This window comes from Triticum aestivum, chromosome 3D, assembly GCF_018294505.1.
Source record: "Triticum aestivum cultivar Chinese Spring chromosome 3D, IWGSC CS RefSeq v2.1, whole genome shotgun sequence".
Taxonomy (NCBI): Eukaryota; Viridiplantae; Streptophyta; class Magnoliopsida; order Poales; family Poaceae; genus Triticum; species Triticum aestivum.
Window position 1 is genome coordinate 298,853,783 of NC_057802.1, and position 24,648 is coordinate 298,878,430.

General features: G+C 47.4%; 2 protein-coding genes across 2 annotated transcripts; one reads left to right on the forward strand and one right to left on the reverse strand.

Annotated features, from left to right (window-relative positions):
• Nucleotides 1-4,525: 4,525 nt before the first annotated feature.
• On the forward strand, nt 4,526-8,031 carry LOC123078527 (protein GAMETE EXPRESSED 3). The gene is made up of 10 exons (XM_044501065.1): nt 4,526-4,760; nt 4,870-5,051; nt 5,145-5,480; nt 5,581-5,827; nt 6,026-6,310; nt 6,400-6,486; nt 6,698-6,730; nt 6,819-6,878; nt 6,970-7,112; nt 7,195-8,031. The coding sequence occupies exons 1-10, from the start codon at nt 4,646-4,648 to the stop codon at nt 7,831-7,833; spliced, it is 2,127 nt and encodes a 708-aa protein (XP_044357000.1). The 5' UTR covers nt 4,526-4,645; the 3' UTR covers nt 7,834-8,031.
• A 64-nt stretch (nt 8,032-8,095) lies between these two features.
• LOC123078526 (kinesin-like protein KIN-8A) lies at nt 8,096-12,145 on the reverse strand. Its single transcript, XM_044501064.1, has 7 exons — nt 11,020-12,145; nt 10,330-10,606; nt 10,026-10,076; nt 9,768-9,860; nt 9,320-9,682; nt 8,550-9,230; nt 8,096-8,383 (listed from the first exon to the last, which is right to left on the reverse strand). Exons 1-7 carry the CDS (start codon nt 11,859-11,861, stop codon nt 8,357-8,359), a joined length of 2,334 nt encoding a protein of 777 aa, XP_044356999.1. The 5' UTR covers nt 11,862-12,145; the 3' UTR covers nt 8,096-8,356.
• Nucleotides 12,146-24,648: the final 12,503 nt, after the last annotated feature.

Here is a 24,648-nt window from a genome sequence, read left to right on the forward strand (position 1 = left end):
TGTCCGCGAACCCTTGTATTGAGGACAAATGTAGGGAGGATAAAAGGGCTCGCGGATGTGCCCAGACGCGCCCGGTGAGTCGGTCACGTAGGAAGCGGTCCATCCCGAATCAGTTTTTCTCTTTTTTTATTCATTCTTTTGCTTCTCTCTCTCTTCATCTCCATTAATCGCGTGCAAATGACCGAACATATGAGGAAGAAAATGGAAGGGTAGATGTATGAATAGATAAATAGGGATTCAAAACGGACGTTTAGAGAAACTCTAACGCGGCAACCCATTTTGCCCGCGCGCGTCCGTTTGGGTCGCGGCGGATAGAAAAGTCGGCCCAACGCGCCGACCCAAACGGACACGCGTCCGCTTTTCGTCCGCCTGCCGACCCATTCCTGGCCCATTTTGAGCCTCATTTGCGTCGGCGAGGACATGAAACGGACGCGCGCTGCGCCCGCCTACTCCTCCCCCCGACCCGCTAGTCGGTGGCAGTCTCCATAATTTCCCTCCACTTTCCCCAAAACCCTCCTGTCCCCGCGCGCGCTCCTGCCGCTCGCCATGGACGACGACCTCAATGCCGTCGCGGCCCTCGCCTCGTCCCGCATCACCTCGTCCTGCATCACGACCGCCCCCTCTGGCAAAGGCAAGCCTCGCGCCCCCCGCAAAACCGCCGCCGCGCCCAAGCCAAAGAAGAAGCTGACGCCCGAGGAGCGGGCAAGGGAGTTGGCCAAGAGAAAGGGTCGGAGGAACGCGGCGGACGCAAGGGACGAAGCCATTGCGGTGGCTGCCATCGCCGCCGCCGAGTGTTGGAAATATGCCCTAGAGGCAATAATAAATGGTTATTATTATATTTCTTTGTTCATGGTAATTGTCTATTGTTCATGCTATAATTGTATTGTCCGGAAATCGTAATACATGTGTGAATACATAGACTACAACGTGTCCCTAGTAAGCCTCTAGTTGACTAGCTCGTTGATCAACAGATAGTCATGGTTTCCTGACTATGGACATTGGATGTCATTGATAACGGGATCACATCATTAGGAGAATGATGTGATGGACAAGACCCAATCCTAAGCATAGCATAAAAGATCGTGTAGTTTCGTTTGCTAGAGCTTTTCCAATGTCAAGTATCTTTTCCTTAGACCATGAGATCGTGCAACTCCCGGATACCGTAGGAGTGCTTTGGGTGTGCCAAACGTCACAACGTAACTGGGTGACTATAAAGGTGCACTACGGGTATCTCCGAAAGTGTCTGTTGGGTTGGCACGGATCGAGACTGGGATTTGTCACTCCGTGTGACGGAGAGGTATCTCTGGGCCCACTCGGTAATGCATCATCATAATGAGCTCAATGTGACTAAGGCGTTAGTCACGGGATCATGCATTGCGGTACAAGTAAAGAGACTTGCCGGTAACGAGATTGAACAAGGTATTGGGATACCGACGATCGAATCTCGGGCAAGTAACATACCGATTGACAAAGGGAATTGCATACGGATTGATTGAATCCTCGACACCGTGGTTCATCCGATGAGATCATCGTGGAACATGTGGGAGCCAACATGGGTATCCAGATCCCGCTGTTGGTTATTGACCGGAGAGGCGTCTCGGTCATGTCTGCATGTCTCCCGAACCCGTAGGGTCTACACACTTAAGGTTCGGTGACGCTAGGGTTGTAGAGATATATGTATGCGGAAACCCAAAAGTTGTTCGGAGTCCCGGATGAGATCCCGGACGTCACGAGAGGTTCCGGAATGATCCGGAGGTGAAGAATTATATATAGGAAGTCCAGTTTCGGCCACCGGGAAAGTTTCGGGGGTTACCGGTATTGTACCGGGACCACCGGAAGGGTCCCGGGGGTCCACCGGGTGGGGCCACCTATCCCGGAGGGCCCCGTGGGCTGAAAGTGGAAGGGAACCAGCCCTTAGTGGGCTGGGGCGCCCCCCTTGGGCCTCCCCCCATGCGCCTAGGGTTGGGAACCCTAGGGGGGAGCTTCCCCCTTGCCTTGGGGGGCAAGGCACCCCTTCCCCCCCTTTGGCCGCCGCCCCCCCTTGGAGATCCCATCTCCCTGGGCCGGCGCCCCCCCAGGGGGCCTATATAAAAGGGGGGGAGGGAGGGCAGCAACATACAGCCTTGGGCGCCTCCCTCCTCCCCTGCAACACCTCTCTCTCTCTCGCAGAAGCTCGGCGAAACCCTGCCGGAGAACCACTACATCCACCACCACGCCGTCGTGCTGCTGGATCTCCATCAACCTCTCCTTCCCCCTTGCTGGATCAAGAAGGAGGAGACGTCGCTGCACCGTACGTGTGTTGAACGCGGAGGTGCCGTCCGTTCGGCACTCGGTCATCGGTGATTTGGATCACGGCGAGTATGACTCCGTCATCCACGTTCATTGGAACGCTTCCGCTCGTGATCTACAAGGGTATGTAGATGCACTCCTTTCCCCTCGTTGCTAGTAGACTCCATAGATGCATCTTGGTGAGCGTAGGAAAATTTTAAATTATGCTACGATTCCCAACACCGAGCAGCAGGAGGCCACCAACGCCCGCGTCGCGCCGGCAACGAAGGAGACGCTGATGTTCCTAGGGTTAAACCCTGGCTAGCACGGCCTCGTCAACGCTGCTGTGGCCGCGGCCAGCACCGGCTCCTCTGCGTTTCCTCGGATGGTGCTGCCCGAGTCGCCCCACGCGTCGGCGCCGCAACCGATGCCCGGCTTCCACGTCTACCCGCAAGCCTCCCGGCTCTCCGGGGAATGCTCCCCCGAGGTGAGCATGGTGGCGCCTTCTAGGGTGGTGCGGCGGCCGCTAGGGCTGCATAAGATCCAGACACGAAGCCAGGACGGCCGAGGGGCTTTCACGCCGTCCACCTTTGATCAAGATCAGGTCGCCTTCATGCATGATTAGGTCGGCCTGGACATGGACGGCTTCCTGCTCGACCACGAGTTTCCGGAGGACTACAGACTCGAGGAAGAGGATGAGTTGGACATCGAAGGGGAGCCTTTGTTCGAGGACGAGCTCGCCAACCAAGCCGCTGGAGGGAAGCCGAAGCGCAAGAGCAGGTGGACGAAGGCATACACGTCGGCCGAGGACAAGCTTCTATGTGAGTGTTGGAGGGACATTGGGCAAGACCCCAAGACCGGCGCGGAACAAAAGGCATCAACCTTTTGGACTCGTGTCCATCGTGAGTTCCATGAGCGCAAGAAGTTTCCGCCGTACCAAATGCAAAGCACGCGCGGATGGGTGTCCATTTCGAAGCATTAGAAGGTGATCCAACAAGAGTGCAACAAGTTTTGTGCCACTCCTGAGAGCATCAAGGCACGCCCCGTGAGCGGCATCGGCATGCAAGACATGGTATGCTAGCAAGCACCCTTTCTTTGTGTCATTCCTTTTATGCTTGCATGTCCATATCCATTAGCCAATATGCTTCCATGCAATTCATTTGTAGGCATTTCAAGCTTTGGAGGCATTCAAGGTCCAACACGATGGCAAGTCCTTCAACCTCTCCCATTGTTGGAGGGTCATCAAAGACGAGAAGTTCAAGGCGCAATATGCCGCCCTCATGTCGCATGGGGGAGAAGGCCGTGGAGGAGGTTGGGGACGGCGAGAAGCCACGGCCGTGGGGGAAGACCAACTCCAAGAAGGAGGACAAGCGGGATGACCAAGGAGGACTCAAGGGAGGAGAAGCGCCGACAAGACAAGGAAGAACAAATGAACGCCTTCATGAAGATCCAAAGGAGGAGGCTTGAGATGGAGGCGGAGAAGCAAACGAGGATGCTTGAGATGGAGGCGGAGAAGCAAGCTAAGATGCTAGAGATCGAGGCCGCCAATGCCAAGACCAAGGCGAAAGAAGTGACTCTCGCTAGCATGATGACGGGGATGGAGATCATGAAGGTGGATCTCAACACCGTGTCGCCAAGAAAGAGGCCATGGTTCGAGAAGATGCAGACCGACATGCTCAAGTTCGACGACGAGTGATCTATGGCGGCGAGCGCCATCTTTTTTTTATGCCGACAAGTGTGCTAACATGGCCACGGCCGCGATGGCGTGGTCGAACTTGAGTCTCACCCATTTTTGTGTGCTGGCATGTGTGCCGGCCGCTGGCAAGTGCGTCAGCATAAACTGTGTGGTGTTTTTTTTTAAACTGGCATTGTATGCCGGCACTGGCATGGTGACGACATGCCCGCTGGCATGATCTATGGCCGCGGACTTTTTTTTTAAAATTTCATGCGGACATGAAATGGGCCGGGGCCGTTGGGCGCACTGTCGACCTAAATTTTAAAAGGGCAGACGAGCGAACGACCGACCCAAACACACGAAAAGGGGATAAAGCGCGATCACCCCGTTGAAGTTGTTCTTAGAGTGTCATATTTGCTAAGTCCGGTCATAAATGCTCCTAGTATTGACCAGCCGCAAGGGCCTACTAGCAGCCACGCAAGGCTCGATGGTAGGCACGTACACGCTGAGATGCAGCGAGTCCACCACGATTGCGAGAAATTCCTGCATTTGTCAGCCATCCCTATCCCTGGCCCCCGCTCAGTTTCCTTCCGATTCCGAGGGCGAGTTTCTGCCGCTGGACGAACCGCCGCCAGGGTGTAATGTAACCACCCCGTCCTTCCGCTTACTCGAAAAACTCTTCCTCTCTGCAACCGCGCAGCCATGGCGATGAGGTTGTTGCCGCGCCTATGCCTGCTCCTGTGTTCTCTCGTCGGCGCCGCGCGTTCCTCGTCGCCGCCGGCGCTTCAGAGGCTCAATGCAAGCGCCGCTGAAAACCGTACGACCGATCCCCTTGCTTTGGTTTCTACTACCGTCTGCAGTTTCCTTGCCCACGCACGCACGCACGCACGGTCGCGCCTCCTGACTTGACTGGATGGGTTTTGCAGCCCATATACCACCGGGTGTTGGCCGTGCCCTCTCGGCCCCTCTCATCGGCCACGGGGGCCGCCTCGTCGCTTGCTCCGGGAAGAACCTACTCGCTTTCGAGCCAAACGGAACCTTCGCGTGGATCATTCCCCTTGGATACAACTGTAAACAAGATATCGGCTTGGTTGCCGAGAGGGACAAGGTAAATTCAATTCTCATTGCTGCTGCTGCATTGTGAACACGCTTTCATACTTGTATACTTGGTAGCAGAGAATAAGGTGAATCGATTGTGCAGATATACTTGGTGGCAGAAGATAAGGTCATAAAAGTAACTCCACAAAACCTACACACTAGTGCCCCAACATCACAAGTGTTTTTCAGTCACGGTTCACCACCAGGGAGGTCTGAGGAGATCATCGGCCTATCGACCAGCAGCAGCTATGCATCTCTTTTCATCACCATTAGGAACCGTGGCCTTTTCTCTATCTCGTTGCGTGACGGGAAGCTGCAGTGGAGTGCCGGGCCTGTGGTGGATCGCTTCGGTTACCGTCTAGGCTGCAAGGGCAACAACATCTCAGCCTGCTATTTCAATTCATCTCCAATTGTTGATCAATGCGAGGGCACTCTTTATGTAAGGCCTTATTTCACTGGGCAGTGTATTTCTTTAACTCCCATGGTTTAGTCTTCTCACCTTTTTCACCCTGCCATTTTAATTTCATATGACTGAGCAGATATCAAATACCGAAGGCCAGCTCTATTCCATGTACATTCATAGCCGTCAGTATAGATGGGTCCAAGACTTGAGCTCGATCGACAAAGTCGTGACAGTTGCACCGGGAAATAATGGCCGCCTATACATTGTCCTTCCGAGAAAGTCAACTGTGATGGGGCTCGATGTACTGTCAGGAAACATTTCATGGCAGCTGAATGTTGGTCCACTTAGTAATGAGAAAATCTTGCCAGCTGTGGATTCCAATGGTAAATCATCCATCTGGATTTTGAAACATGTTTGTTCCTTCGCTAATTCATTCACACCTGGAGCTGTTTAATTCTCATGGGACTTTAATTGTTTTGTTTAACTGCATTCTCTTCAACATTCGTATACCAACATCTATTTGCATGATAATTTGTATCATATATCACCCTTCATGCTACTTTGTTCAACTGTTGTAACAGGTTGGATATCAATTGGCTCGTTAGATGGGATCTTGTATTCAATTTCTCCTGATGGTGATATCAGAAAGTTTCTTCAAAGAACAGCACCTAACTCAGTCATCCAGTCAAGTCCAGTCCTGGACTGCTCAGGGTTTTCAGTCTACATCAGCCAGACCATAATGGAGGCAAAATCAAGTCAAACTATCAGTGATTACGCCTATGTATCGGCGATGAAGCCATCAAGCATCTTGTTTACTCTGTTGGCTCCAGCAACTGGAACGGTCTACTGGACTGAAAAGTATCCTGGTTCGTTTCGTTCTTTATATGAATGTGTCATTCTTGTTCCTCCAAAATGGTGGCGTGAAGCTAATTTTTTTTCATGTGTTCCTTACCAGGAGAATTATCGAATTTGTTGTCCAGTAGTGACCTGGACTACTTTACACTAGATGAGACCATTCTTCTCACTGCTCTATCTTCTGCAAGTAAGTCTTGTTTAGCTCTTGAATCCTTGATTAAGCAATTATTATGCTTCAAGTTAACTGAAGAGAGAAACAATATAAGGGTAATTGGTAAAGTTATACTCCCTCAGCCCCAAAATAAGTGTCCCTGATTTAATACTTATTTTGGGATGGAGGGAGTACCTGATATCAACTAATTTGCAAAGCTTTGAGCTCCTGAAATTTCTTGTCACAGGAATCGGCAACGCCGTGCAATGCTACACGAGAAGTATGTTTTCTTTTCTCATGTATCTAGTTGATTTTCCATCCTAAAGTTGTATTGTCTTACCGAGTACTTCACCTCTTTGTTCTGCAAGGGCAAAAGATTGCTTGGACTTGCAGAAAAGCAAAACCAAAGTTTGTTCATGGTGATCCAGGTGACATTCAAGTTGTGACATTTTTCTTCTTTTGTTGCTGTTGTTTAGTTAGAAATGCATAATTACTGACTATGTAATGTATATCCATCAGGTGACCACAACCATGTCCTTCTGTTGTTCTTTTTCCAACTCATTGTCATTGTGGTGCAAGCGGTAATTGTGCGGTTTTGCTGCATCTTCTGGAGGAAGAAAAAGCTTCAAAACAATGGCTTGCAAAAGTTCCTGGAAAAGAGGGTATGTGTACTAGAAACATAGTTTAGGGTGACTTCTCCACTGAACTATGGTCTGAGTCTGACATCTACCTTCTGAAACGCAGCGTTCTCTTCACAGCAAGAGGAGAGTCTTAGGCAAGATTATCTCCGAGTTAGAGCAGAAGGTGGTCAAAGACGTCGAAGACGCCTCTTCAAACGAAACTTTAGAGCAATTGGGTGAAATGGTGAAAGCCAAGGATGGTGTTGAGAGGAAGCTGTACACATCATACAGTCTTGGCAGGGATGTCCTGGGCTTGAGACAAGGCTCTTCCATATTGCCTCTTCACAATGGAAAGCACAAGAGTCACTCATTTCACGGCGCACAGAGAGAAAGCATTACGGTCTTTAATACGCTCAGCGAGAGCTCTACTTCGGAGGATAGAACAAGCAGTAGCTACTCAAGTGACAGTGGGAGCTGCAGCAGTGGTAGTAGCTTTGAAGAAATGGAACTGGACACAAGATCCAAGTCAGCAGAAGAGGCTGGACCTTCAGATGATATTGCCAAGGAAGCTCAAGACAAATTGCCAGTAGAAATCGCATCATCGTATCAGGCATTTATGAATCCGTTGTATGTGCAAGGAGAAAGCAGTAGCAAATCACCGTCGCAGAGGGAAGAATTTCCGATGGAGACCATGCGGCACGATCTTGCACCAACCAAGAGAATGTGGCTGAAGAGGAGGCGAAGTCTGTCCTCAACAAACTGATATGTAACTCAACGAATTAGATGAAGATTTAGCTTGCTTGATTGTCGATGGTAATTATGTTCCTAGAAAACTAGGATGTTATTTATTGTGGTTCATTTGTACAAGTTTATACTCAGATGCATATGGAGCTGGTTCTGTTTCTTCTTCTTGCAGGGCATCATTCATTTTGATTCAGATTGCATACAAACAACAAAAGTGAGAACTGCCCTTAACTTTATATGCCTGTCATTTTGTTTTGCCAAATTTGAGCAACATTCAGATGGAAAATGTGTAACAGCTGCTCCAGTTACCAAATATAAATGTTCTCTCCCCTGACCAAATATTGTACAGTTTCAATAATTTAAATGGACATAGAAGCTAATAAATAAAACTCTATGCTGGTTCAGTTAGCCCAGGCAAACTGAATTTAATCAACAGAATACACGGATATGATAAACTCCAATTAGCATAGCTGACAAAAAAATAGTAAGATATGAACATGTCTATCCTCTGCATTCATTCGTCTCCTGAGGGTCCAGTGCTGCTAGGCTCTTTGGCGTGTGAATCCCGGCTGAAACAAAGTGTAATGCAGGGTGAGGCCCCGGCAGCAACAGAAACGTACCCCCTCCGTCCCATAATATAAGAACGTTTTTGGGACAGAGGGAGTAATTTATATGCTGCCCATATAGAACTACTATAATAAACTCTTGGGAATGGTGTGAGCTGAAGGACTATACCTGAAGTAGCATTGAAGGGGCCCTGGTTGGAGTTTCAGCAGCTACATGGCTCCGAGTCTTCCGCCCATTTCCAGCAAGAACTGAAGGGCTTTCGCCTCCAAAGTCCCAGAAGGTACGCTTCTTAGCCGTAGGCACAGGTGACGTGAACCTGTGGCTCGGGCTCTTCAGCTCACCTGCATCTTTCTCGGCCTTACGTAGGCTTGCCCTTGTGATCACTCTTCTCTCAGCTGTTGCTGGTTCAGGGTCATTTGAGTTCTTCCTGTTGATCAAACCACGGATGAACTCGTCCCTCTGCTTGAGCTGCAGAAAGTGTTCCTTCTTCATCTTCTCCATCTCGGACTCCAGGGTCTTCACTTTCCTCTGCAGATCCCGGACCATCGCATTGTCTGCTGGCCTCTTAGAATTTGGTGTGCTGAAACAGCTCCCGTCTAAAATAGACCGCTTCACCTTTCTTTGTGTCGAGCATGGCGTGGTGGTAATGTGAGGTGAGGGGGCAGCACATTGTTGTGGCGAGCCGTTGGGAGCAAGTGACTGAGCCTGAACAGTCAGCAGCTTCTGTTGCTGCTTCACCACCTGCTGCCTCAGCTCACTGTTCTCCTTCTGAAGCTCCAGTACTAGCTTGGCCTGATCAGTATCAGAATCTGGTGCCTTGAAAACTTCCTCATTCCCAGCGTTCAATGGCTGAAAAATCACAAGATTATTCATTTTGTCACGAGTTCTGTTCAGTACAATGTTACAAGATTAATGTTCATAAAATCATATTTTCAGACCTTTGTTTTTATCTCCTTGGCACGATCAGCCCAATGAAGAGTGTTCTGTGTCTCACCAAAGGAAAGATTCGAAGGGCTGATGTTTGCAATCATGACAGTGTTGCAGGATCCCCCAAGTGAATCCTTGAGGAGCTGGGTCAGCTTGGAATTGCGATATGGCACATGCCTCTTCCCCTCCACAAGAGCATTGATGCAACTGCTGAGTGCGAGGAGAGACCGATTTATGTTAGCTCCTTCGAGCGACCTCTGTGAGCGTTGGTCAGTTGCTATAGCCCTCTCTGATCCAGCAAGATCAATGAGTGAGAGCTTTCCAACTCGTGTTACAACACTAGTTCCATCCATGTATCTATATTCCACGACAACCTGCAAAATTTGCAATAGTTTATATTTATGCAGTTCGTGGGACCGTGTTTTTCAGTACTAGTGAAAGTGCATGATTGACATTCACCTGTAGTATTGCATGAGAGCGCGATGAGGTCTCATTAACTCGAGTTGGTTCAGTTGTTCTATTCTGGTTGCCTTGCTGAAGTAATTTCATAACCTGTGATGAACAATGTCAAGAATGTTATTATCATTTTTATTGCCAACTGCAAAGCAATACTCCCTCCGTCCCATAATATAAGAGTGTTTTTGACACCGCGCTAGTGTCAAAAATGCTCTTATATTATGGGATGGAGGGAGTAGTAACTAAGGAAGAGCTCATTACTTCATCTGTAGAGTATGCTCTATATTGTGTAAGACCAGCAGCAACAGTTCCCTGGAATGCACAATACACTATCCTGTTAGAATACTCATAATAAGAAGGGGTATAAATTGTACATATACTGCAAAATGTGTACAGAACATACAGAATGGATCATTTGGCAACATAATATACTTTTTCGTTCTGTTCGAACTGATTAATTTTACTCTACCAGGAGGACTACTAACTTGATATCACCAAGAGTAAAGTAAAGTTTCTCAACAAAAGCTTGCTTCATTGGTTGAAAGATGGTTATAGGCTAGAATACCTGCTGCTTGTCTTCTCTCAGAAGGAGGGGTCTACCAGGAGATAGCAAATCCCTCACTGTCTCATTGTAGACCTCGAGGTACGACAGCTGAATCGAGTGGTTGCCATCATAGCTCCTCTGCCTCACCTTCAAGAACAAATCCTTGATTGCGAGCACCATTACGCCAGGGTTATCCATGGTCCCGAGCATTGTGTAGGTCTTCCCAGCCCCTGTTGCTCCATAGCAAAACACGGTCCCATTCCTCCCTTGCAAAACACCTTCCACAAGATCTGCTGTTCTGCAATATAAGAATGGAGGATTGGACTCATGTTAAATGCCAGGAAAGTGGAGAAGTGCAATTGAGCAATACATTGCAAGTACATACTATACCATTGATTTGTCCTAATATTCAAGAAATTAGCTCACTCCTGTAATCAATATCCTAGACCTACCATTACTCTCGTCCAACATTTCACAAATACTACCACTTCTATAACCAATTTCTCAACTATCATGAAAATGTGTCTCCTACTATCGAATCTAGTCATAAAAGATGTATGCAGCTTCATCCGCAGATTTATCACTTCCAAATTCAAGAGCACAAACAACTGCATCTTCTTTCTAAGATAACCAAATAATGAAATAATTGTTTGAAACATGTGCATTGTAAAGAAATTGAATGAAGCCATGATATGGTAGTGCGATTCTTACGAGGTGCTATAGACTTCGGCCTGCGCCGTGGAGTCGGGGAAGGAAGCGTCGAAGCAGAAATGGCGGCCTCGCACGCGCTTCAGGCGGAGGTAGTCGTTCTCTGAGGCCAACTCCGTGAGGTACACGTCCTTCTTGTTGACGATCTTGACACAGGTCTTGGACCCGGCCTCCTTCTCCTTCCTGGACATGGGCCGCAGCCTGACGAAGACCATGATCCGGCTCCCTGTTGCGTCGGCATTGGCAGCCCCCATCTCCCCTACAGCCTTGAGCTTGCCGCCGATGCCTCCTCCGAGTGAGAGCTTCCTGGCCTGCAGTGCGGGGAGAGCCGGCGCCGCCTTCTTGACGGGGCAGGACATGACGTTGGCGGCGAGGGCCACGTTCTCCTTCTCCTTGGGCTCCGGTGGCCGCGAGAACACGACGACCTTGTCGTTCTTGGAAGGGGCCCTCGCCTCCGGAGGCCCCATGTTCTCCCTGAGGACCGCCGCCTCGGGGAGCGGAGCAATGGCGTCACGGTGACGCCTGGCCCCCTCCCCCTCCTCCTCCTGAGCGTTCTCGTCCCTGTCCTCCCCGACGTTGGCGTGCGGGATGGTGCGGCTGCGGCGCAAGGCGGCGCCGCCCTGCGAGGAGGCGAGCATCTGCTTGTGCTGCTCGTAGAAGAGGTTGAGCGCGCGCATCTTCTCCTTGAGCCCGTGGTGCGTGTTGGGGAGGAGCGAGGCCCGGCGCCCCGCGGCGTCGCGGCCCGGGGCCGACATTGGCACCCGCGCCGCCGACGAGCTCCACTGGCGCGCGCCCGGGTCGCCGCCCTTGATGGCGCTGGCCTGCGAGCGCGTGGAGACCGGCATCTTCGTCGGACAAGATCTGGTCAGAAGCTCGACCTGAGCATGGACGACCCCAGCAGCTCCCCCACTCGCACGGCTCGCTGGAAATCTCGCAAAATCCCGGCAAGAGAGATGCACTAACGGCCCGAAGTCGGAGCAAGATCTCGAAATTTGACCGAATTCTTGGCTCTTGATCTGGGGAGAGGCGGAGAGAGGGAGAGAGAGAGGCGTTGGTGGTCGGTGTCTTGTAAAGTCGAAACAGTAGCGGGGACTGGGGCTGGGGAGGAGGGGAGGGGAGCTGGGGAAGGGGGAGGCCGTCGGATCGGAGATGGACACCGGATGCGAGGCCGCAGGTTTGAAACGTCGGGGAGGGAGGGAGGGAGGAGGCTGCAACGGTCGGGCATAGGCGTGCGGCGTGGCGTGGCCCTCGCAGCCAACGGTCGAGAGTGGGGTCAACAGTCGACGAGTTTCGCAGGTTATCAGCGAGTCAATCAATTCGATGGTGCGTCGATTTGGGCATGATGACCGCTCTCTCTCTCTCGAATTGCCTCACATACGATAAAAGCTCGTCCGATTTGGTACGATAGTGCAATCCATCGTGAACTCGCCAGCGTTGATCAACGGTGGCCCTGCTACTTCATACAGAAATCATACAAATATTGTCGTACGTGTAGCAACGCTCCTCTCTCTCTGTATACAAGTTTATTATAGCGAGATTTAAAGATGTATAACTCCCAAAAGAAGATGTGAATGCAGCCATAAAATAGTGCCTTTAATTGCCCGGCGAAACCGAAAACTCGCTGATTCTCTTGCAAGAGAAAGTAAAACGAAAATTGGTGTCACGAGCGAAAACTGGGGGGTGGGGTGGGGTGTATTTGGTTCAATCAGATCCGGGCGATGCAAAATTGGCCTGTTTCTTATGATGTGTTTACTGCTTGGCCGACATAGCACGAAATTTAAAGCATCCATAATTACACCCGTCAGGAATGACCGAATTAGCCGTTTTCACTTAGTCAGGCTCGGGCGATGCAGGGGAAGGGAGCGTGGCTCCGAACACATGCGAGCAGGGAGATGGCGCGAGCTCTCCTGAAAAAGTGGAAGGAGGAATTGGGCCACCTCCTGCCGAATCGGTCGCCCTCTATAGCCACCCTCGGCTCACCGCATGTACACCCTAGATTTTGGCCCCCTATTTTTCGAATCAAGTTGGGTTTATTTGGAATTTGCATTTGATCTTATTTAAAATGTCTCTCTTGGACTTGGCAAATTAAATACTTAATTATTTTTGCTTGCACTAGTTGACACAAACCTCCAACACTCTTAGCATTTTCACCAAAGCCCATTTCCCGAAACTTTTTCTTATACATTCTTTTCTATAAAAGAATATGTGCTCTTAAGCACTTGGGTTATAAAGCAACTAACATTTCTGCCAATCCAAAATTTCCCAATTAATTCCATAATTTCATTAGGACAAATGAACACTAGAAAGGCCACTAACCCACATAGGAGGTTTTCTAAGTGAGCACGCCGTCCTCAATTCAGTTTCTCGACTAAACTTGGGTTTACACAACAAGTTTTTTATCGAGAAAAAGGGCCAAAGGCCCCAGCCCCATTGCATTACCAACAAAGCCAGAGTGTTGCAGACCTTAGCACATTACAAGCACACAGGAGCGGGGAGAAACCCAGCGTCCCGGCTAGAAGAGCAGAAAGGAAAGCTAAAACAGTACTAACAGGTTCCAGACCACTACCTAAGATATCCTTACAATAGCATAAGAGAAAACAGGGGAAACCCCCCTAAAGAACAACATATTATTCTAGGGGGGAGTCTTCGCCCTGCTTCCAACTTTAGTCTTCACCTGAGCTAGTTTAACCAAATGAAGAACAACGATCAAGCCCTAGCCCACTTCTGGCCATAGCAACAAAGGAGGATCTCTTGCCACAGATTGTTGTTTGTTGTAATAGTCTCTAGTTGCTCCCTGGCTCTAAGGATAGGACCTACCACAAAGGTAGAATAACAACTATTTTCTCCAGATAGCATGCATACCAGACCAAGGAGTATGGTTGAAAATCATATTGTTTCTAAATTTTCAGAAAGACCACAAAGCTGGAGAATGAACCACATTTGCCACTTTATGAGTTGCATTATTAGCCCATCAAGAGGCTAAATTGTCCATAGTAGGAGCCTCAGCAAAACCAGTAAGACTAGCAATGCTCTTCCAAAGTTCAACTGCCACAGCACACTCAAAAAATAAATGACCACAAGATTCTAACTCACAACAAAATATACAAGTTAAATGAGGGACATTCTGTCTTTTAGACAGATTGTCTCTGGTAAGAATCTTCTTCTTCTTCTTCTTCTTATTATTATTATTATTATTATTATTATTATTATTATTATTATTAAGTAGCCAGATGAATATTTGGGCCCTGGGGGGAATATTCAAATGCCAAATAGCAGGAGAGTACATAGGCAAAACCCCTCTAAAATTGATAATGTCATAAAAGGATTTCACAGAGTATATCTGTTGGAAATATGCCCCAGAGGCAATAATAAAATGGTTATTATTGTATTTCCTTGTTCATGATAATTGTCTGTTGTTCATGCTATAATTGTATTAACTGGAAACCGTAATACATGTGTGAATACATAGACCACAACATGTCCCTAGTAAGCCTCTAGTTGACTAGCTCGTTGATCAATAGATGGTTATGGTTTCCTGACCATGGACATTGGATGTCATTGATAACGGGATCACATCATTAGGAGAATGATGTGATGGACAAGACCCAATCCTAAGCATAGCACAAGATCGTGTAGTTCGTTTGCTAGAGCTTTTCTAATGTCAAGTATCATTTCCTTAGACCATGAGATTGTGCAACTCCCAGATACCGTAGGAATGCTTTGGGTGTACCAAACGTCACAACGTAACTGGGTGGCTATAAAGGTGCACTACAGGTATCTCCGAAAGTGTCTGTTGGGTTGGCACGAATCGAGACTGGGATTTGTCACTCCGTATGACGGAGAGGTATCTCTTGGCCCACTCGGTAATGCATCATCATAATGAGCTCAATGTGACTAAGGAGTTAGCCACGGGATCATGCGTTACGGTACGAGTAAAGTGACTTGCCGGTAACGAGATTGAACAAGGTATTGGGATACCGACGATCGAATCTCGGGCAAGTAACGTACCGATTGACAAAGGGAATTGTATACGGGATTGATTGAATCCTCGACATCGTGGTTCATCCGATGAGATCATCGTGGAACATGTGGGAGCCAACATGGGTATCCAGATCCCGCTGTTGGTTATTGACCGGAGAGTCGTCTCGGTCATGTCTGCATGTCTCCCGAACCCGTAGGGTCTACACACTTAAGGTTCGGTGACGCTAGAGTTGTAGAGATATTAGTATGCGGTTAACCGAAAGTTGTTCGGAGTCCCGGATGAGATCCCGGACGTCACGAGGAGTTCCGGCATGGTCCGGAGGTAAAGATTTATATATGGGAAGTCCTATTTTGGCCACCGGAAAATGTTCGGGATTTTTCGGTATTGTACCGGGAAGGTTCTAGAAGGTTCCGAAGTGGGGCCCACCTGCATGGGGGGACCCACATGAACGTGGATAGTGGGGGCAAGGCCCCACACCCCTGGTCAAGGCGCACCAAGATCCCACCTTAGAAGGAATAAGATCATATCCCGAAGGGATAAGATCAAGATCCCTAAAAAAGGGGGATAACAATCGGTGGGGAAGGGAAATGATGGGATTTCTTTCCCCCACCTTTGCCAACGCCCCAATGGACTTGGAGGGCAAGAAACCAGCCCCCTCCACCCCTATATATAGTGGGGAGGCGCATGGGAGCAGCACCCCAAGCCCTGGCGCCTCCCTCCCGTGACACCTCTTCCTCCCCGCTTGCGCTTGGCGAAGCCCTGCCGGGATCCCGCTACTTCCACCACCACGCCGTCGTGCTGCTGGATCTCCATCAACTTCTCCTCCCCCCTTGCTGGATCAAGAAGGAGGAGACGTCCCCGCTCCGTACGTGTGTTAAACGCGGAGGTGCCGTCCGTTCGGCGCTAGGATCATCGGTGATTTGGACCACGACGAGTACGACTCCATCAACCCCGTTCTCTTGAACGCTTCCGCGCGCGATCTACAAGGGTATGTAGATGCACTCCCCTCTCTCTCGTTGCTAGATGACTCCATAGATTGATCTTGGTGATACGTAGAAAATTTTAAATTTCTGCTACGTTCCCCAACAATATCCCATTAGCATTATAGTTCCACACAAGCTCATCCTCCCTATCATAAAAAATGATGGAAGACGTAATATTAACAAGGTCCTGCCAATCTAAGATATGTTCAAGAGAGAGAGAGACATCTCCTAAAATAAAGTTTGAGTTGACAACCATCCCAAACTTCACTCATAGCACAATTATGTTCATCGTAAAATGGTATATAAATCCCAAAATTGGGTAGCTAGAGAGCCAGAGCCAATCCATTGGTCCTCCCAAAACCTAGATTTACTACCATTCCCAATCTTCCAAGAATAGTCAAAATCAACTGCCTTAGCATCGGCTAGTATACCTTTCCAGATAGGAGAGGCACCAGTAGAAGGGTAAGTAAAGATATTAGGGGAGTGAGTTCTGTATTTAGAATCAATAATATTTCTCCAAACCTTACCCTCATCATATTGATAACTCTTAAACCAAGAAGCCAAAAGACATAGATTCATGTCAGCAATATTAGTAATACCCCAACCCACCAATTTTTTTCATAGTTAAAGACCCCAGGCAGCTAGGTGATAGTTGTGGTGCCCCTCATAATCATCCGAGAAGCAATGAGCTAGTTGGTAATTAATGAGAGTAATAGCCCATTTAGGGAATTTAGTAACACCCATAAGGTAGGAGGGGATGCTAGCTAAGAAGACTTGGACAAGAACCAGTCTCTTGCCCAAAGAGAGTAATCTCCCTCTCCAACCAACAGCTCTATTGATAATGCTATCATCAATAGGTTGGAGGTCCTCATTTTTAAGATTACAATAGTGTAAAGGGGCACCTAAGTACTTAATAGGGAAAGAGACCAACTTACACCCCAATTTTGGGCAAAAGCCTGAGCTTCATCACTACTTACATTAATAGGAACCAAATCATATTTGTGGAAATTAACTATCATCCCGGAAAGGTGCTCAAAACAAGATAGCAGCCATTTGAGATTTTTGGCATGATCTAAGTTAGTCCATGCAAACAACAAAGTGTCATCAACATATTGCATAGTGATCACACCAGCAGGGTTTATCACCGGATAAAGACCAAAAATATAATTATCACTAGCAGCTATAATAAGCATCCTAGTGAAGACATCAGCTACAAGGTTGAAAAGCAAGGGGAAATAGGATCCCCCTACCTTACACCCTACCAGCTACAAAGAATTCACTAATAGTGTCATTAACTCTGACACCAACCGAGCCGTTAAACAATAAGGAATTGATTTTGGTAATCCACTTAGGGCTAAACCCTCTACTAGCAAGCAATTCCAATAGAAACTCTCTACTAATCATGTCATAAGACTTCTCATAATCTAACTTGAAAACAAAGCCAGAATGATTAGTAGAGGCAGTAGAGTGAATAATTTCATGTGCAACAATGATGATTTCCATTATAAACTTCCCTTTGATGTAGGCAGTCTGGTTAGGGGCAATCAACTCATAACATATAGGGCCAAATTCAGTAGTGACACACTTAGAGTTTTTTTGTTCAAACTGCAATTAATTATAGCTAGAGGTTGATACGTCTCCAATGTATCTATAATTTATGAAGTATTCATGCTATATTTATATCAATTTTATGTGGTTCTGGTGCACTTTTATATTATTTTTTAGACTAACTTATTAATCTAGTGCCCATTGTGAGTTCCTGTTTTTGCATGTTTTTGGTTTTTACAGAAAATCAATATCCATGAAGGTCAAAATACTTTGACAGTTTAATATGATTTTTTTTGAATATATGACAATTTAATACCCTCCACGGCTAGTAGTTGAAGCCGATGCCGAGCTGCCTCCAGGACGCCGACGTGCGCCGTACTTGAGCCAGTTCAACCACGTCGTCCTGCGCCTCACCGCTACCGCTCCAACATCACTGTTGGAAATATGCCCTAGAGGCAATAATAAAATGGTTATTATTATATTTCCTTGTTCATGATAATTGTCTATTGTTCATGCTATAATTGTGTTATCCAGAAATCGTAATACATGTGTGAATACATAGACCACAACATGTCCCTAGTGAGCCTCTAGTTGACTAGCTCGTTGATCAACAGAGTCATGGTTTCCTGACTATGGACATTGGATGTCATTGATAATGGGATCACATCATTAGGAGAATGATGTGATGGACAAGACCCAATCCTAAGCATAGCACAAGATCGTGTAGTTCGTTTGCTAGAGCTTTTCCAAATGTCAAGTATCATTTCCTTAGACCATGAGATTGTGCAACTCCCGGATACCATAGGAGTGCTTTGGGTGTGCCAAACGTCACAACGTAACTGGGTGGCTATAAAGGTGCACTACGGGTATCTCCGAAAGTGTCTGTTGGGTTGGCACGAATCGAGACTGGGATTTGTCACTCCGTATGACGGAGAGGTATCTCTGGGCCCACTCGGTAATGCATCATCATAATGAGCTCAATGTGACCAAGTGTTTGGTCACGGGATCATGCATTACGGTACGAGTAAAGTGACTTGCCGGTAACGAGATTGAACAAGGTATTGGGATACCGACGATCGAATCTCGGGCAAGTAACGTACCGATTGACAAAGGGAATTGTATACGGGATTGATTGAATCCTCGACGGCGTGGTTCATCCGATGAGATCATCGTGGAACATGTGGGAGCCAACATGGGTATCCAGATCCCACTGTTGGTTATTGACCGGAGAGTCGTCTCGGTCATGTCTGCATGTCTCCCGAACCCGTAGGGTCTACACACTTAAGGTTCGGTGACGCTAGGGTTGTAGAGATACTAGTATGCGGTAACCCGAAAGTTGTTCGGAGTCCCGGATGAGATCCCGGACGTCACGAGGAGTTCCGGAATGGTCTGGAGGTGAAGAATTATATATAGGAAGTCCAGTTTCGGCCACCGGGAAAGTTTCGGGGGTCACCGGTATTGTACCGGGACCACCGGAAGGGTCCCGGGGGTCCATCGGGTGGGGCCACCTATCCCGGAGGGCCCAATGGGCTGAAGTGGGGCAGGGAACCAGCCCCTGGTGGGCTGGTGCGCCCCCCTTGGGCCTCCCCTACGCCTAGGGTTGGAAACCCTAGGGGTGGGGGGCGCCCCACTTGACTTGGGGGGCAAGTCCCCCCCTTGGCCGCCACCCCCCCTTGAGATGGATCTCTAGGGGCCGGCGCCCCCCTGGACCCCTATATAAAGAGGGGGAGGGAGGGCAGCAGACCCCAAGCCCCTGGCGCCTCCCTCTCCCTCCCGTGACACCTCTCCCTCTCGCTGAGCTTGGCGAAGCCCTGCCGAGATCCCCGCTGCTTCCACCACGCCGTCGTGCTGCTGGATCTCCATCAACCTCTCCTTCCCCCTTGCTGGATCAAGAAGGAGGAGATGTCTTCCCAACCGTACGTGTGTTGAACGCGGAGGTGCCGTCCGTTCGGCGCTCGGTCATCGGTGATTTGGATCACAACGAGTACGACTCCATCAACCCCGTTCACTTGAACGCTTCCGCTCGCGATCTACAAGGGTATGTAGATGCACTCTTTTCCTCTCGTTGCTAGAAGACTCCATAGATTGTTCTTGGTGATGCGTAGAATTTTTTTAATTTCTGCAACGATCTCCAACAATCACCACCGTCCACTGCACCAGAGTTGTTCCCGCTACGCCGTCCTTCGCCGCCTCGGATCTGCTTCCCCTCCGCTGATAGACGGCCTGCAACACAATCAACAATTTAGCCATGGGTTCGTCCAAGGCTCCACCCTCCTCCACAACATCGGTTCCCCCGGTAAAAAGAAGAACATCACCACGATATCAGGAGGACACGACACTAGCAACCGGAACTGGTACTCCTCTTCCCTTATTCGTGCAAATCTTATGTGTCTGCTTGCATGGTATTCATCCCACAGAAGACACTAGTTGACAGCTTCTTCCTGCACCTTCTTCCTGATACTAGATGTTCTTAGTAACTCGCGATGCACAAGGTTTCTCCTCGTATACTATTTCACCTTAGCTAGAGGTCTGCCGCCCCCTGGATTTCAATTCCTGGTCAGTTGATTCCCAGTTAAAGGAAGCATTCCCCAGCGTAACAGGCGCTAGTCCGCCTGTTACGCCGGGGAAGCAGCGCCTCAGTGTTTATCTTAGGGGTGTGTGGGGCCTAGGAGCTGCTGGTTTCGATCTGGGGGTCGGCCGGGCTTAAAGGGATGGTCGGGGGCGCCGCCAAGCACGACGGTGGTGTGAGGTCGAGGGGAGGGCGGGGCGGCGGAGGCAGGGGTCTGGGCCGGTGGTCGCTGGCGATTCGAGAAATATCGTCAACAATGACTGGCGGGAGGTAGACGAAAGCCATCTGCCCGTTCCTTGTAGATCAAACGATTCAGAAAAAAATTGACTGACCTATTTATTTTTAGTCGACTGTTATTTTGATAGGACCACATGTGGTGGTGTGCTGGAGGAGTACCTGCATTTCTCAGCCATCCCTGTGCTCATATATTACAAAATCATACGGAGTAGAATCTAATTTTGTTTGCCATGCAATGTTGTAGATCTATGAGCTGTCATATGTCTCCTGTCATTTATTTTTCAGCCACCTGCTATCTGCTACTTTTACAGCGCACTAGTTCTGCACACACTTCACTCATACTCTCACTATTGTTTTTTTATGCATGGGTATTTCAGCCTCTGCCAAACTGTTGCTAGAAACACGAAAGAAAAGAGAGAAGTCGCTCCAGCTTTCTACGTGGGTAGGCAAGACATGTTTCGGCACTTTAAAGGGTGTACTGTCAGCAGATGGAGATGGTAAACGTAGCGCCGAAGTTGATGATCTCGCTCGCCATGAACCACCATCCCAGGTGCTTGCTTTAACTTCGTGGTGTCATATGTGGTTGCATGTTGCGTACGGTGTCTAGCTTATATTTGAAAGGCCGAAGCCGGTCTTTATTAAGATAAGGGAAGATATTTTTTACATGAACCACCATCCCGGGAGCACCAGAAGCCAAATAGCTAGTCAGGGCACTAGCCAGCCAGTGACAAGCCCAACACAGACATGCATCACCTGCAAGCCAATTAAAAACCCACGGTGGTGGCGAAGGAGCCCGCCTCCCACCAGTCTCTCAGGTCCTTGATGATCATGCTCACCACTCCAGCCGGGTGTCTAGCTTGTATTGCTTTCAATTTGCTCAAATTGCATCTGCTTAGCTTACACATTATACCTTTGAATATGACATGCCTTCCTGATTTTCGTACATACTACTACATATGTCTATTAACCATGTTCTTACATCAAACTAATGTTCTTGTGTATCCCTCATCAATCACTTATCATGAGACAGTCAGGCCCGTGGACTACCGTGAGAAAAGATTCTCCTTTAAAGAATGCAGTGTTAGCGTTCCCACATGATTCTCAAGAAACAACAAGGCTAGATGAAGATAGTCAATGTAGATCTATAGTTGATGACCGCATTTTCCCTACACCACCATCGTAGGTGCTTGCTCTAAATTGGCAGCGTGATATGTGGTTGCATGTTGCATATGATGTCTAGATTGTAATTCTTCCAATCTGGTTAAATTGCATGTGTATTCTTCTTAGTTTATACATTATACCTGTTAATGTGACATGTCTTCCTATTTTTGGTACACAGTACATCTGTCTATTAAGCATGTCCTTACATAAAACCATTGTTTTTTGTATCCCGCATCAATCAATTGTGACGAGACACCTTTAGTATATGCAGTGTGATGTTGGTTGCATCTTTCATATGATTTATAGCATGCACTGCTTCTAATTTGTTGAAATGCCATTTATGATGGGACGCTTTTAACTTGGCAGAGTCATATTGTTGCATCTTTCATCTGGTGTCTAGCTTGCATTGCTTCTAATTTGTTGAAATGGCTTCTGCTTAGTTTACACAAATAGTTGTGAATATGCCATGCCGTCCTGTTTTTCATACATATTCCATCCTCGTATCATGTGTTTGCCTTACATCAAAGTAGTGATTGTCAGTATCATGCATGAATGAGTTCTGAAGAGTGAATTTTATTGCTTTTTCTTGTCGATTTTACTTGACAATGCAAAATCAATAAAGCGGAAAGAAATTAGCAAGGCAGTGGATAAAGGTGCTCCTTCTGACCAACTGAAACGGAGGGCCTCTACAGATTCTACTCCGCCATCCCCCCAAGAAGATTTGCAAGACAACACATGCATAGACACTCAACATAGATGTGTTGATGATGAGCACGTCTCCCCTAGTCCACCATCACAGGTGCTCCCTCTAACTTGGCACTGTTATATGTGGTTGCATCTTATGTATGATGTCTAGCTTGTATTGCTTCTAATTTTGTTGAATTCCACCTGCTTACTTTACACACTATACTTGTGAATAAGACATGTGTTCCTGTTTCTAGAACATACAATATTTGTCTATCACACCATGTTCTTACATCAAAGTACTACTGTTGTGTAACCTGCAAGAATCACTTATCACAAGGCACGTTTAACTTGGGAGTTTGATATATAGTTTACATCTCGCATTATTTTCTAGCTTGTACTACTAATTTGTTGAATGGCACTAATGACGAGACAGTTTTAACTTGGTAGAGTGATATTTGTTGCGTCTTACATATGGTGTCTAGCTTTCATTGCTTCTAATTTGTTGAAATGTCTTCTGCTTAGTTTACACATCATAGCTGAGAATATGCAATGCTGTGAATATGCAATGGCACTAATGACGAGAGACCTTTAACTTGGTAGTATGATGTTGTTTGCATATTGCATATGATTTATTTCTTGTACTGCTTCACATTTGTTTGGATGCCAGTTATGACGAGACACTGTTAACTTGGCAGCGCGATATTTGTAGCATCTTTCATATGGTGTCTACCTTCCATTGCATTGCTTCTAATTTATTGAAATGCCTTCTGCTTAGTTTACACATCATAGTTCTGATTATCTCATGCCGTCCTCTTTTTCGTACATATTACATCCTCCTATCATGTGGTTGTCTAACATCAAAGTTCAGTTCGTCTGTATCACGCATCAATTTGTTTTGAAGAACTAAATTTTTATTCATTTTTCTTGTCTGCTTGACTTGACATGGCAAAGAGAAAGAGGAAGGAACACAGAATGGCAGGGGATGGTGTTAGTACTAAGGACGCACGGAAATGGAAGCGGAAGAATTATGCAGATTGTGCTGGTACTGATGGTGCAATAGAAGGTCAAAGTCCACCGGAAAATTGTACAAACACGGTATCCCTGCTACACCAGCTGCAAAAGAATCCAAACAGAAACGAATAGCTGGCACTAAACAAGCAACGACAGCCCTAGTTGTTGCAACACCTTCTTCCACAGTACCAACATATGCACAAGTTACTCGTTCGGTAAGTCTACTAGCGGCAAGTTCCCAAGCTCCCTTGCCACCTGACACTACTTCTGAAGCACTCTTGACACAAGGCGAGTTGGCAAGATCAAATGAACCTTGTGAGCTTCAACATCAAGAAGGTAGTTGCTTGAGTCAAGTTACAGTTGCATGCTTCTTTATATGTAGTCTCACAGTTTGATGTACACTAACACTTCCCATGTTCGTTGTTGAACTAGCACATAGGTGCAAGAGGAAACAAACATCAGGGATAATGCTCGACGGGTTAACTAAATCTAGAGGAGGAATAATGGAGATCCGTTTTGACGCAGGTTTAAAAAGGCCACGTGATGCTACAGAGTCAGCCAAGTTAGTATCAGAGGCAACCATTGTCGTTAGGTGTCATGCACGTATCCTCCCAACATGGATTCGGTACAGAAATGACAAATACGAAACCTAGTTTAACACCTTCCTCGACCATTTATCTGTAAGTATGGTCATGTATGTAAATTAGTAATATTGTCTTGCTCTGTCCCATACTTTCTAGGTTGGTGATAATGAGACTCCCATAATTTTTAACAGATGAGGTACAAGTTGGATAGCCAAGATGATGCAACCAGACAAGCATGCACCCATGTTTTCAAGTCTGCTCTGCGGCAATATCTGTATAACTTGAGGAAAACTCACTTTGAAGGCAAGGCTAACAGTGAACTTTCCCAAACATCTCCAGTGGAAAATATATCAGATGAAGACTGGAGAGGCCTCTTTAAACACTAGTTTGATCCAAAGTATCAAGTACGTTATATATATTAGATCAGATCACATGTTGAACTCCTATTTATGCATGTGCCTCACAAATCTATCTTCTTGTAGGTGAACTGTTCAAAGAACAAGGCCAACCGTACGAAAGTGAAATTCCAACAGACGACAAGATCTCGTAGCTATATTGCACACTGCGAGGCTCTTGTAATTAGCTGTTGTTTCACTCTTTTCGCTGTGCCATATTATCAAATCTATATTGACTTGTTCCAAATGCAGAGGAAAGCCCGCAAGGACCAAAAAGTACCTGAACTAAATGTCGTGGAAATCTGCAAGGACTGTCACACCAGCAAGACGAAGGGCATGACTACACAAGTCAAAGCTGTTGTTGTAAGTCCTTAATCCTCATGCCTTTTAACTACTACTTACTCTGACTTGTGCCTTGAACTGCACAGTTTGCATCCAATGTCTATTACTCTTTTCAATTTTATACACAATTGTC